This window comes from Oncorhynchus masou, chromosome 31 (assembly GCF_036934945.1).
Source record: "Oncorhynchus masou masou isolate Uvic2021 chromosome 31, UVic_Omas_1.1, whole genome shotgun sequence".
Classification (NCBI taxonomy): Eukaryota; Metazoa; Chordata; class Actinopteri; order Salmoniformes; family Salmonidae; genus Oncorhynchus; species Oncorhynchus masou.
Window position 1 is genome coordinate 65,456,961 of NC_088242.1, and position 12,791 is coordinate 65,469,751.

Consider the following 12,791-nt stretch of genomic DNA (forward strand, 5'->3'; position numbering starts at 1 on the left):
AGATTCACAGATGACGCAAAGTATATTGCACTCCACACCACCCTTTCCTAACTGGACAAAAGGAACACCTATGTGAGAATGCTGTTCATTGACAACAGCTCAGCATTCAACACCATAGTGCCCTCCAAGTTCATTGCCAAGCTAAGGATCCTGGGACTGAACACCTTCCTCTGCAACTGTATCCTGGACTTCCTGACAGGCTGCCCCCTGGTGGTGAGGGCAGGCAACAACACATCTGCCACGCTGACCCTCAACACTGGGGCCCCTCAGGGGTGCGTGCTTAGTCCCCTACTGTATTCCCTATTCTCCCATGACTGTGTGGCCGTGGACAACTCTCACACCATCATTACATTTGCCAACGACACGACGGTGGTAGGCCTGATCAACGATGACTATTAGACAGTCTATAGGGAGGAGGTCAGCGACCTGGCAATTTGGTGCCAGGACCATAAACACTCCCTTAAAGTCAGCGAAACAAAACAAAGATCTACAGCTGCACAATTGAGAGCATCTTTACTGGCTGCATCACCTCTTGGTATGGAAAACTGCTTGGCATCTGACCATAAGGAGCTACAGAGGGTAGTGTGTATGGCCCACGAATCACTGAGGCTGAGCTACCTGCCAACCAGAACTGCTATACTAGGCAGTGTCAGAGGAAAGGGCCTAAAGACTCCAGCCACCCAAGTCATAGACTGTTTGTTTTCTCTGCTACCACACGGCAATCGGTACCGGAGAGTCATGTCTGGGACCAAGAGACTCCTGAACAGCTTTTAACCTCAAGCTTTGTGTTAACCCCCTTTTTTGTTGTTGGACTGAATCTCTTGAGCACTCTTCACACTCTTCACATGCGATGCTGCTACTTTGTTGATAATCTATCCTGATTGCCTGGTCACTTTTACCCCTACCTACAGTTGAAGTCGGAAGTTTACATACAATGTATCCAAATTCTTTTGAACTCAGTTTTTCATTCTTGACACTTAATCCTAGTAAAAATCCCCTGCATTAGGTCAGTTTGGATCACCACTTTATTTTAAGAATGTAAAATATCAGAATAATAGTAGAGAGTGTCACAGTTTTCTTCTATCTCCTCCTCTGACGACGAGGTGTAGCAAGGATCGGACCAAATTGCAGCGTGGTAATTTTCATACATGTTTAATAACGAATAAACACGAACAATACAAAAACAAGAAACGTAACACGAAAACCGAAACAGTCTATACTGGTGCAAACTAACACAGTAACACAGAGACAAATCACCCACCACAACAGGACCAGGCGGCGTGGTGACAGGTAGCGGCAGGAGGAGCAGCGATCACAGAACCTCTGGACATGGGAGGGGATCCTGGATGGTAAAGGACCCTGGGCACAGGCTGGGGAATATCACCGCCCCAAAGCAGAGCTGGAGGCAGTGAAAACAGAGAGGCGGCATTACGAGGAGCAGGAGAGGCAGCGATGTCAGGATTTTGGGACATGGGAGCAGAATCTGGACTACACTATTTGGGAAGAGATAGACAGGTGGTCGGTCGACCCAGGGAGAGTGCCGGAGCCCGCCTGGGATTTGATGGAGCAGTGCGAGGAAGGTTACAGGGGAATGAGGTTGGCGAGACGAACACGGCGGCGTGGAAGGAAGCCCAGGAGTCAGCACCAAAAAATTCTTGGGGGAGCTCACAGGGAGTATGGCGACGCCAGGTAGGAGACCTGCGCCAACTTCCTGTGCTTACCGGGGGGCTAGAGAGACCGGGCAGGCACCATGTTATGCTGTGGAGCGCACGGTGTCTCCAGTGCGGGTGCATAGCCCGGTGCGGTACATACCAGCTCCTCGTATCGGCCGGGCTAGAGTGGGTATCGAGCCAGGTAAGGTTGGGCAGGCTCGGTGCTCAAAAGCCCCAGTGCGCCTGCACGGTCCGGTCTATCCAGTACCACCTCCACGCATCAGCCCTCCGGTGACAGCTCCCCGCACCAGGCTTCCTGTGCGTGTCCTCGGCCCAGTACCACCAGTGCCAGCACCACGCACCAGGCCTTCAGTGCGCTTCGCCTGTCTAGCACTGTCAGATCCTTCCTCCTCTCCAGCGCTGCCAGAGTCTCCCGCCTGTTTAGCGCTGCCAGAGCCTTCCTCCTCTCCAGTGCTGCCGGAGTCTCTCGCCTGGTTAGCGCTGCCAGAGCCTTCCTCCTCTACAGCGCTGCTGGAGTCTCCAGCCTGTTCAGCGCAGCCAGAGCCGCCAGTCTGCATGGAGCAGCCAGAGCTGCCAGTCTGCATGGAGCAGCCAGAGCTGCCAGTCTGCATGGAGCAGACAGAGTCGCCAGTCAGCCAGGATCCGCCAGTCAGCCAGGAACTTCCAGATCCGCCAGTCAGCCAGGATCCGCCAGTCAGCCAGGATCTTCCAGATCCGCCAGTCAGCCAGGATCCGCCAGTCAGCCAGGATCTTCCGGATCCGCCAGTCAGCCAGGATCTTCCAGATCCGCCATTCAGCCAGGATCCGCCATTCAGCCAGGATCCGCCAGTCAGCCAAGATCTTCCAGATCCGCCAGTCAGCCAGGATCCGCCAGTCAGCCAGGATCTTCTGGATCCACCAGTCAGCCAGGATCTTCCATTCAGCCAGGATCCGCCATTCAGCCAGGATCCGCCATTCAGCCAGGATCCGCCAGTCAGCCAGGATCTGCCGGAACCGCCAGTCAGCCAGGATCTGCCAGAACAGATCCTATAGATACTTTTGTACCTGTTTCCTCCAGAATCTTCACAAGGTCCTTTGCTGTTGTTCTGTGATTGATTTGCACTTTTTGCACCAAAGTACGTTCATCTCTAGGAGACAGAACGCGTCTCCTTCCTGAGCGGTATGACTGCTGCGTGGTCCTATAGTGTTTATACTTGCGTGCTATTGTTTGTACAGATGAACTTGGTACCTTTAGGCATTTGGAAATTGCTCCCAAGGATTAACCAGACTTGTGGAGGTCTACAATTTACAATTTGTTTTCTGAGGTCTTGGTTGATTTTTTAAAGATTTTCCCATGATGTCAAGCGAAGTGGCACTGAGTTGGAAAAATTACTTGTGTCATGCACAATATAGATGTCCTAACCGACTTGCCAAAACTATAGTTTTCCAACAAGAAATTTGTGGAGTGGTTGAAAATCGAGTTTTAATGACTCCAACTTAAGTTTATGTAAACCTCTGACTTCAACTGTACATATACATATTACCTCGACTACGTACCTCGTACCCCTGCACATTGACTCGGTACCGGTACTCCTTGTATATAGTCTCGCTATTGTAATTTTATTGTGTTACTATTTCCTTTTGTTAGTTAGATAATTCTTTGTACTTTTTAACTCTGCAGTGTTTGGAAAGGGCTTGTAAGTAAGCATTTCATGGTCAAATCTACACCTGCTGTATTTGGCGCATGTGACAAATACAATTAGATTCGATTTTACTTTGTTTACTGAGACAAAGCTCTGCTGATAAGTCTATTATGTTTTGATCAGACCGTGACTAAAAGTATTCTCTCTGTCAGTGCTGGACCATGCAGGAATGCTGCTCTATCTCAGAGGGGAGCCCACTCCTCTACCGCTTCGCAGCTAATGACTGTTTACCAAGCCTCAATGCCAGTACATGTCTTCTGTGTCGTGCTTTGGCAGGTCTTATACAAAGCAAAAAGATATGTCTTACTGCCCTACAAACACACATTCGTGAGGCATACAGCTCAACACCTGAATAGCCCATACATCGGATAGTAACACTTTTGTGGGCAAGAAATTAGAGCTGGTGGGAACTGTGTGTGTGTGTGTGTGTGTGTGTGTGTGTGTGTGTGTGTTTAACTAGTACTTGTGGGGACCAGAGACTGTAACGACACCTCTTGCACTGAGATGCAGTGCCTTAGACCTCTGCACCACTCGGGAGCCCAAATTGAAAGAACCTGTACCAATTGTCACCGGTTTAAACCCTGACAGAGAGGTGTGTCGTTTAATTTGGAATAAGCTTTAATTGTAATATTTACCACCATAGCACAACCAATTGCATTTTTTTTTAAATACAGTGACTTGGAAAAGTAATCACCCCACTTGGAGATTTTCCTATTTTGTTGCATTACAACCTGTAATTTAAATAGATTTTTATGTGTATTTCAAGCAACGGACAGACACAAAATCTTCCAAATTGGTGAAGTAAAATTAAAAAATGACTTCTTTCAAAAAACAAAAACCTGAAAAGTGGTGAGTGCAGATGTGTTCACCCATTTTGTTATGAAGCCCCCAAATAAGATCTGGTGCAATCAATTACCTTCAGAAGTCACATAATTTGTTAAATAAAGACCACGTGTGTGCAATCTAAGTGTCATATGATCTGTCACATGATCTCAGTATATATACACCAGTTCTGAAAGGCTCCAGAGTTTGCAACACCACTAAGGAAAGGGCACCACCAAGCAAGCGGCACCATGAAGACCAAGGAGCTCTCCAAACAAGTCTGGGACAAAGTTGTGGAGAAGTACAGATCAGGGTTGGGCTCTAAAAGAATACCAGAAACGTTAAACATTCCACAGAGCACCAATAAATCCATTATTAAAAAATTGAAAGAAAATGCACCACAACAAACCTGCCAAGAGAGGGCCGCCCACCAAACCTCACGGACCAGGCAAGGAGGACATTCATCAGAGAGGCAACAAAGAGACCAAAGACAACCCTGAAGGAGCGGCAAAGCTCCACAGCGCAGATGGAAGTATCTGTCCATAGGACCACAATTAACCTTACACTCCACAGAGCTGGGCATTACGGAAGAGTGGCCAGAAAAAGCGCCTGCTTAAAGAAAACAATAGGAAAACACATTTGGTGTTCTCCAAAAGGCATGTGGGAGACTCCCCAAGCATATGGTAGAAGGTACTCTGGTCAGATGAGATTAAAATGGAGCTTTTGGCCATCAAGGGAAATGCTATGTCTGGCGCAAACCCAACACCTCTCATCACCCCGAGAATACCATCCTCACAGTGAAGCATGGTGGTGGCAGCATCATGCTGTGGGATGTTTTTCATCGGCAGGGACTGGGAAACTGGTCAGAATTGAAGGAATGATGGATGGCGCTAAATACAGGGAAATTCTTGAGGTAAACCTGTTTCAGTCTTCCAGAGATTTGAGACTGGGATGGAGGTTCACCTTCCAGCATGTCAATGACCCTAAGCATATTGCGAAAGCAACACTCAGCTGGTTTAAGGAGAAACTTTTAAATGTCTTGGAATGGCGTAGTCAAAGCCTTGACCTCAATCCAATTGAGAATCTGTGGTATGATTTAAAGATTGCTGTACACCAGTGGAACCCATCCAACTTAAAAGAGCTGGAGCAGTTTTGCCTTGAAGAATGGGCAAAATTCCCAGTGGCTAGATGTGCCAAGTATTGACTTTGGTGGGGGGGGGGGGTTGCAGGTTTTATTTCTTATTTGTTGTTTGCTTCTCAATAAAAAATATTTTGCATCTTCAAAGTGGTAGGCATGTTATGTACATCAAGTGATACAAACTCCCCAAAAATCAACTTTAATTCCAGGTTGTAAGGCAACAATATAGGACAAAAGGGGCGGTAAATACTTTCGCAAACCACTGTAGGAGAATGGTTACATTAGAGACCCCCAAAGTTCGACTTCTGTTGCATTTAGGGGAGACCCCCCCCCCATCCCACGCAATGGAGATGGCATTGTCCATGGATCTGTTGGAGCGGTAGGCAACTTGGAGTGTGTATGACGTGCTGGCCTTGATGAGGGCCATGACCAGTCTCTCGAAGCACTTCATGATGACTAGGGTGAGTGCGACAGGGCTATTGTCATTTATGCATGTCACGTGGTTTTCTTGGGCACTGGGACAATGGTGGTTTCCTTGAAACTACAGCCTGGTGGTCTTCTTGGTCTACAGGCTGGGACAATAAACGCCCCACGTAAGTAATTTTTCCAAGCTTTTGGCTGGGCATTCTGAGTTCAGTGTGGTTTGCGTGGTTTCATGGTATTATGTAATTGGTATCTGGTTTTTCCACCCCTGATGTTATGCTGCCGTGAGATGTGCTCCAACATGAAACTAACGTGTATGGGGTTTAGGCACATGTTGTATATGCAGCTTTGATGTGGATCCAGAAGCTGACATCATTGTTTTTCAGGGCCGAACAGATCAGTCATGGGAGCTGGGAACTTCTCCTACAGAGGTGCTGGTATGACTATCTCTGACCCCTGTCCTACTGCCCTGCTACCCCATTGCCTTACTGCCCCCTCCATTCACAGGTCACACACAGTAACAAGACCTTAGAAGAGGTAATACACTACCATTGAAACACAAGGAGACTGTAAAGGACAAAAAATATTGACTGATACCCCACATCCAATGTGTGGCTGCTCTGTCTGATACACACTGGGCTCGGAATGTACTTATTGTGCAGAATATGGTTGGCCAAAAAACAAATATTAGCCATAAACCAGCATGCACGCCACCCCTGGCAGCATGCCATCCCATATCAATCCACTGGAGTCTCCCTATAGGTGTCCATTTTAGGTCAATCTCAAGGTTGCTTCACAGCCTCTTTATTTGTTGTGTATAAAACATCAATGTTGACAAGTTCCAGGCTCCAATCTGTGGAGCTACACTGCCTTCCATTCCTCTCAGCTCTGATTTCACATCCAAATGCTTTCAGTGTGTGTGTGTGTGTGTGTGTGTGTGTGTGTGTGTGTGTGTGTGTGTGTGTGTGTGTGTGTGTGTGTGTGTGTGTGTGTGTGTGTGTGTGTGTGTGTGTGTGTGTGGACGTGTTTAACTAGTACTTGTGGGGACCAGAGCTGGCTGACTGCAGCAGCTGTCTGGTATTTTGGGGCCTGAGCAATTTAGGGCCGTGGAACAGGAAACTCCTCTGGGTGTTGTGGTGTATGTAGGGATGGTATGTGTTGGGGGTACTGTAAAAGACAGTGGAGGAGTTTCCTGTTCATGTACGGACTGTGATACAGTTGGAGTCGGAAGTTAACATACACCTTAGCCAAATACATTTAAACTCAGTTTTTCACAATACTTGACATTTTATGCCCTGTCTTAGGTCAGTTAGGATTACCACTTTATTTTAAGAATGTGAAATGTCAGAATAATAATAATATTAGAGAGAATGATTTATTTCAGCTGTTGTTTCTTTCATCACACTCCCAGTGGGTCAGAAGTTTACATATACTCAATAAGTATTTGGTAGCATTGTCTTTAAACTTGGGGCAAATGTTTCGGGTAGCCTTCCACAAGCTTCCCACGATACGTTGGGTGAATTTTGGCCCATTCCTCCTGACAGAGCTGGTGTAACTGAGTCAGGCCTCCTTGCTCGCACACGCTTTTTCAGTTCTGCCCACAAATGTTCTATAGGACTGAGGTAAGGGCTTTGTGATGGCACTCCAATACCTTGACTTTGTTGTCCTTCAGCCATTTTGCCTCAACTTTGGAAGTATGCTTGGGGTTATTGTCCATTTGGAAGACCCATTTGCGACCAAGCTTTAAAACTTCTTATGGATCAAATCTCTTTAGCGGGATCCATTTGACAACATCCGGTGAAATGGCAGAGTGCCAAATTCAAATTATGCCCCATAAACATCACAAATGGTCCTTTTGTTCAATAAATTCCTTCGTTATATCTCCAAAATGTTCATTTATTTGGCGCATTTGATTCAGAAAAACATTGGTTCCAACTCGCCCGACATGACGACACATTATCTAACAAGTTACCTGTAAACTTTGTCCAAACATTTCAAACAACTTACCTAATCCAACATTAGGTATTTTAAAATGTAAATAATCGATACAATTTGAGACGTGATAAATTGTGTTCAATAGAGAATAAGATGAAAGTGGAGCGAGCTTCAGGTCATGCGCCCCATACAAAAGAGGACACTTGGCTATACACCCAGAAAGGAAAGGGCTACTGCTTCACTACTCAAAGGAAAAACAACAACCAATTTCTAAAGACTGTTGACATCTGGTGGAAGCCATAAGAATGCAAGCATATTTATATTAAAACGGGCTTGCCATAGAAAACAGATTGACCTCAAAAACAAATTTCCCTGGATGGATTGTGCACGGGGTTTCGTCTGCCAAATGAGTTCTGTTACACTCACAGACATTATTCAAACAGTTTTAGAAACTTCAGAGTGTTTTCTATCCACATCTACTAATAAATAATATGCATATCCTAGCTTCTGAGTCTGAGTAGCATGCAGTTTACTTTGGGCACGCTTTTCATCCGAATGTGAAAATACCACCCCCTATCACAGAGAAGGTTTTAACTTCCTGGCTGATGTGAGATTTTGCTTCAATATATCCACAACATTTTCCTCCCTCATGATGCCATCTATTTTGTGAAGTGTACCAGTCCCTCCTGCAGCAAAGCACCCCCACAACATGATGCTGCTACCCCCGTGCTTCACGGTTGGGATGGTGTTCTTCGGCTTGCAAGCATTCCCCTTTTTCCTCCAAACATAACAATGGTCATTATGGCCAAACAGTTCTATTTTTGTTTCATGACACCAGAGGACATTTCTCCAAATAGTATGATTTTTGTCCCCATGGGCAGTTGCAAACTGTTGTCTGCCATTTTTATGGCAGTTTTGGAGCAGTGGCTTCTTCCTTGCTGAGCGGCCTTTTAGGTTATGTTATGTTATAGGACTTGTTTTTGTACCCGTTTCCTCCAGCATCTTCACAAGGTCCTTTGCTGTTGTTCTGGGATTGATTTGCACTTCTCGCACCAAAGTACGTTCATCTCTAGGAAACAGAACGCGTCTCCTTTCTGAACAGTATGATGGCTGCGTGGTCTCATGGTGTTTATGCTTGCGCACTATTGTTTGTACAGATGAACGTGGTCCCTTCAGGCATTTGGAAATTGCTCCCAAGGATGAAGCAGACTTGTTTTTTTCTGAGATCTTGGCGGATTTCTTTAGATTTTCCCATGATGTCACGCAACGAGGCATTGAGTTTGAAGGTAGGCCTTGAAATATATCCACAGGTACACCTCCAATTGACTCAAATAATGTCAATTAGCCTATCATTAGCTTCTAAAGCCATGACATCATTTTATGGAATTTTAGAAGCTGTTAAAAGGCACAGTTTATGTAAACTTCTGGCCCACTGGAATTATGATACAATGAATTATAATTGAAATAATCTGTCTGTAAACAATTGTTGGATAAATTACTTGTGTAATGCACAAAGTAGATGTCCTAATCCAACTTGCCAAAACTATAGTTTGTTAACAAGAAATTTGTGGAGTGCTTGAAAAACGAGGTTTAAATACTCCAACCTAAGTGTATGTAAACTTGCGACTTCAACTGTAACAAACATAGATCTCAAAGGACAACCTCTGCCATGCTTTAAATAAACCTCAGTCCGATAGGAAATCACAAGTCCATTTCAATACATTCCCCCGTTTCTCTGTTATCCACGTTAGTTATATGGTGTGTGTAAACGTGTACTGAAATCTTGGTCAAACAGGAGTCTGAAATATGCACATTTGTTTGAGATATTTGGTCTGTTAACTTGAAATTTGTCCTGAACCCTTTCAGACAATATAATATTATATTTTCCAAACTCTCAATTTTTTGTCAATGGCAAACTCTCGCTATCCTTTCTCCCATCATTCACTCTTCTCCTCTGCCCTCTTGCCTCTCCCACCTCCACTTTGCCCTTTCAACTCATCATCTCCCCTCATCCTTCACCTTTTTCTGCTCTCCCATCTTCACTCTTATTTATCCCTCTTCTTTCTCCTTTCATCCCTCTCCACTCTCCCTCTCTTCTATCTGGCAGTGACTGTAGTCTCTATTTCTGACTGCTAACTACCCATTAGCCTAAACCAGCCTGCTGGGGATCTTAGCCAAATAAGCTGTGAGGAGACACATCATTGACTGACTGTGTAGGAAGAGCAGAGGTCCTCAGGGAGCACAGTGGAGGGAGAACACCACATTCAACAGAAAATACTGTCCAGACAGCTTGCCTCAGAGTGTAAGGGATTATCTGTCTTTGTTTTTATCTTTGTTTCTCCATATGTCCCCCCTCTCTCTCTCTCTCTCTCTCTCTCTCTCTCTCTCCCCCCCTCTCTCTCTCCCTCTCCCTCACCTTCTCTCTCTCTCCCTCCCCCTCTCTCTCTCTCCCTCTCCCTCACCTTCTCTCTCTCTCTCTCTCTCTCTCCCTCTCTCTCTCTCCCTCTCTGTCTCTCTGTCTCTCTCTCTCTCCCCCTCTCTCTCTCTCTCCCTCTCTCTCTCTCCCTCTCCCTCTCTCACTCCCCCCTCCCTCCTTCTCTCTCTCTCTCTCTTTCTCACTCTCTCTCTCCCTCACTCTCTCTCTCTCACTCTCTCTCCCTCAACCTCTCTCTCTCTCCCTCTCTCTCTCCCCCCTCTCTCTCTCTCTCCCTCTCTCTCTCTCCCCCTCTCTCTCTCTCTTCCCCTCTCTGTCTCTCTCCCTCTGTCTCTCTCTCCCTCTCTCTCTCTCCTCCCCCTCTCTCTCTCTCTTCCTCACCCTCTCTCTCTCCCTCTCTCTCTCTCCCCCTCTCTGTCTCTCTCTCTCCCCCCCCCCTCTCTCTCTCTCTCTCTCTCTCTCTCTCTCTTCTCTCTCTCTCCCCCTCCTCTCTCTCTCTCTCTCACTTTCTCTCTCCCACTCTCTCTCTCTCCCCCTCTCTCTCTCTCAGTGTTTACGAGACAAGGGCAGATCACAAATGGTTTGAACTATGAAAAGCTGAGACACTCACGAACACGTACATGTAATCTGTTTTGCTCTATGATGCTCACAAGAGACAATAGTTGTTAGAAGGTGAGGGGTTCTTCTACATAGGAGATCATAGGAAATCCCAGGACATAGTGTTCTATAATACTGTGATAAATTCACATAGTTGCTATCACAAACTACCAAATCCACACAGTTTTCACTGACTATTTGGATATTCATTTCCCACTAAGCAAACAATTTTTGTACTTGCAACCTTCATTTAAATTCATTTTGTATCATGTTTTTACTCATGAATGCAACTGTTTCAGAAAAAACTATTTGTGTTCTACTTGTTGCCCTGGTTGTCCTGAAAGAACATGGTAAAACACTTCATTGTGAGGCTAAAGATAATGACTGGACATGAAGATAAATCAAAATAGTGAAAAAACATGCTGGGGTCCTTGGCCCTGATGAGGTTGAGGAAAAGCTCCAAAGCCACACTCTTCACTCTAGGCACAGTTGCATAGTGTTTGCTGTGTTGCTCAACCGATTTTGTCCTTCATCAACTAATTGTATAACGATTATAAAGTGACTGGTGCATAAATAGTCTGAGTCAGCCTCGCTGACGAATTGCTGTTTAAGATCAGGTAAGTAGTCAACTCTGGTACAGCTCTCATTGCCGAAGGGAGGTGTCTTCATTACATTCATTTTAAACAGCTGTAGTCTACCTCATACTTTTTTTTCACCATTATGCTTTCTCTTACTGCTATAACACCTATTCAAGGTGTTAGTTATATTGTCTGTGTCTGCTAAGGGTTCAGGAGGTGAGGATATGTTGTTGGACAGGTCTGGCAGACACTGTATGGTAGACACATCAGCAGAGACTGCACAATTTACTCCCTGCAGCGCTTCAAATGGTCACCGAGGGCCAATGGACAGATGCTTCTGAGCAAACCTCATCAACAAGACTCTGTCAATAGACACCGACTGACAAACATTTAATAGGATGATTAGCAGGCTCAGAACAGCTCCGTCTATTTTCAAGGAATGTGTGTCTTTGTTTGGGATCCAGATCTCAGATAAGAGATGATCAGTTGAAATAAAATAATGTAACGCTCTCAGCATGTTGCACAACACGTCAAAAGGGTGGTGAAGAAAGAGAGTGCCAATAACAAGTTGAAAACACAGACAAACTCTCTTTCCTCCGTCTTCAAAACCTCACTCTGAAAGCTGTAAGAGTAGAGAGAGGGAGAGAGCGAGAGAGGGGGGGCAGAGGAAATAAAGACTGGACGGAGAGTGCTGATGCTGGCTTTTTGAGAACAAAGAGCACAGACGGAGAGATTCAGAGAGCAGAAAGATAAAGACAGGGAGAGTGGATAGATAGATGTCTGGTATTCCTGGGGCTCTTACCGTAAGGCCATGCTGTCCCCTGGGGCAGTGAGATGAGGATGAGGAGGGTGTTGAAGAGGAGAGAGCCGGGGGTCCCGGTGGAGTGGTGGGTGCCGGTGTGAGGGAGCATAGGCAGTCCCTGTCCCGCTGAAAGCATGCTGCAGTCTGGAGCTCTGTTTACTTTCTGAGCTCAGCTGGTTTGACATCACCCTCACTCTACTCCCCCTCCCTTCGTTGATTTCTCTTTCACCCCCCTCTCTTTCACCCTCCTCTCTTTCCTTCTCTCTCTCTCTTTCTCTCTCTCTGTCTCTCTCTCTGTCTCTCTCTCCCTCTCTCTCTGTTTCTCCCTCTCTCTCTCTCTGTCCCTCCCTCTCCCTTTGGCTTCAGGTTACAGCCCAGTCTGGTAAGGAGATTCCAACAAGCAGACGACGTCACCGCTCTTGAATGAAACCCAGCTCAGTTTTAACCCGTTATTCTCTCGCCCAGCTGTAAAAACACACACACACACACACACACACACACACACACACACACACACACACACACACACACACACACACACACACACACACACACACACACACACACACACACACACACACACACACACACACACACACACACACACACACACACACAGTCTTTGCAGAAACAAAACTAACTTACTCCAAGAGTTGTAAAAAAGTTATATTGCAGGTATATTGCTATACAGTATATTGTCATGTTCC

General features: G+C 45.9%; 1 protein-coding gene across 2 annotated transcripts in view; it reads right to left on the minus strand.

Annotated features, from left to right (window-relative positions):
- Positions 1-12,378, minus strand: part of LOC135524277 (inactive serine protease PAMR1-like) — a 58,512-nt gene extending 46,134 nt beyond the window's left edge. For both annotated transcript variants that reach the window (XM_064951680.1, XM_064951679.1), the window contains exon 1: positions 12,085-12,378. In XM_064951680.1, the coding sequence (XP_064807752.1) occupies positions 12,085-12,220 (136 nt within the window). In that variant the 5' untranslated portion in view covers positions 12,221-12,378. The remainder of the gene's footprint in view (positions 1-12,084) is intronic.
- Between the last annotated feature and the right edge of the window lie 413 nt (positions 12,379-12,791).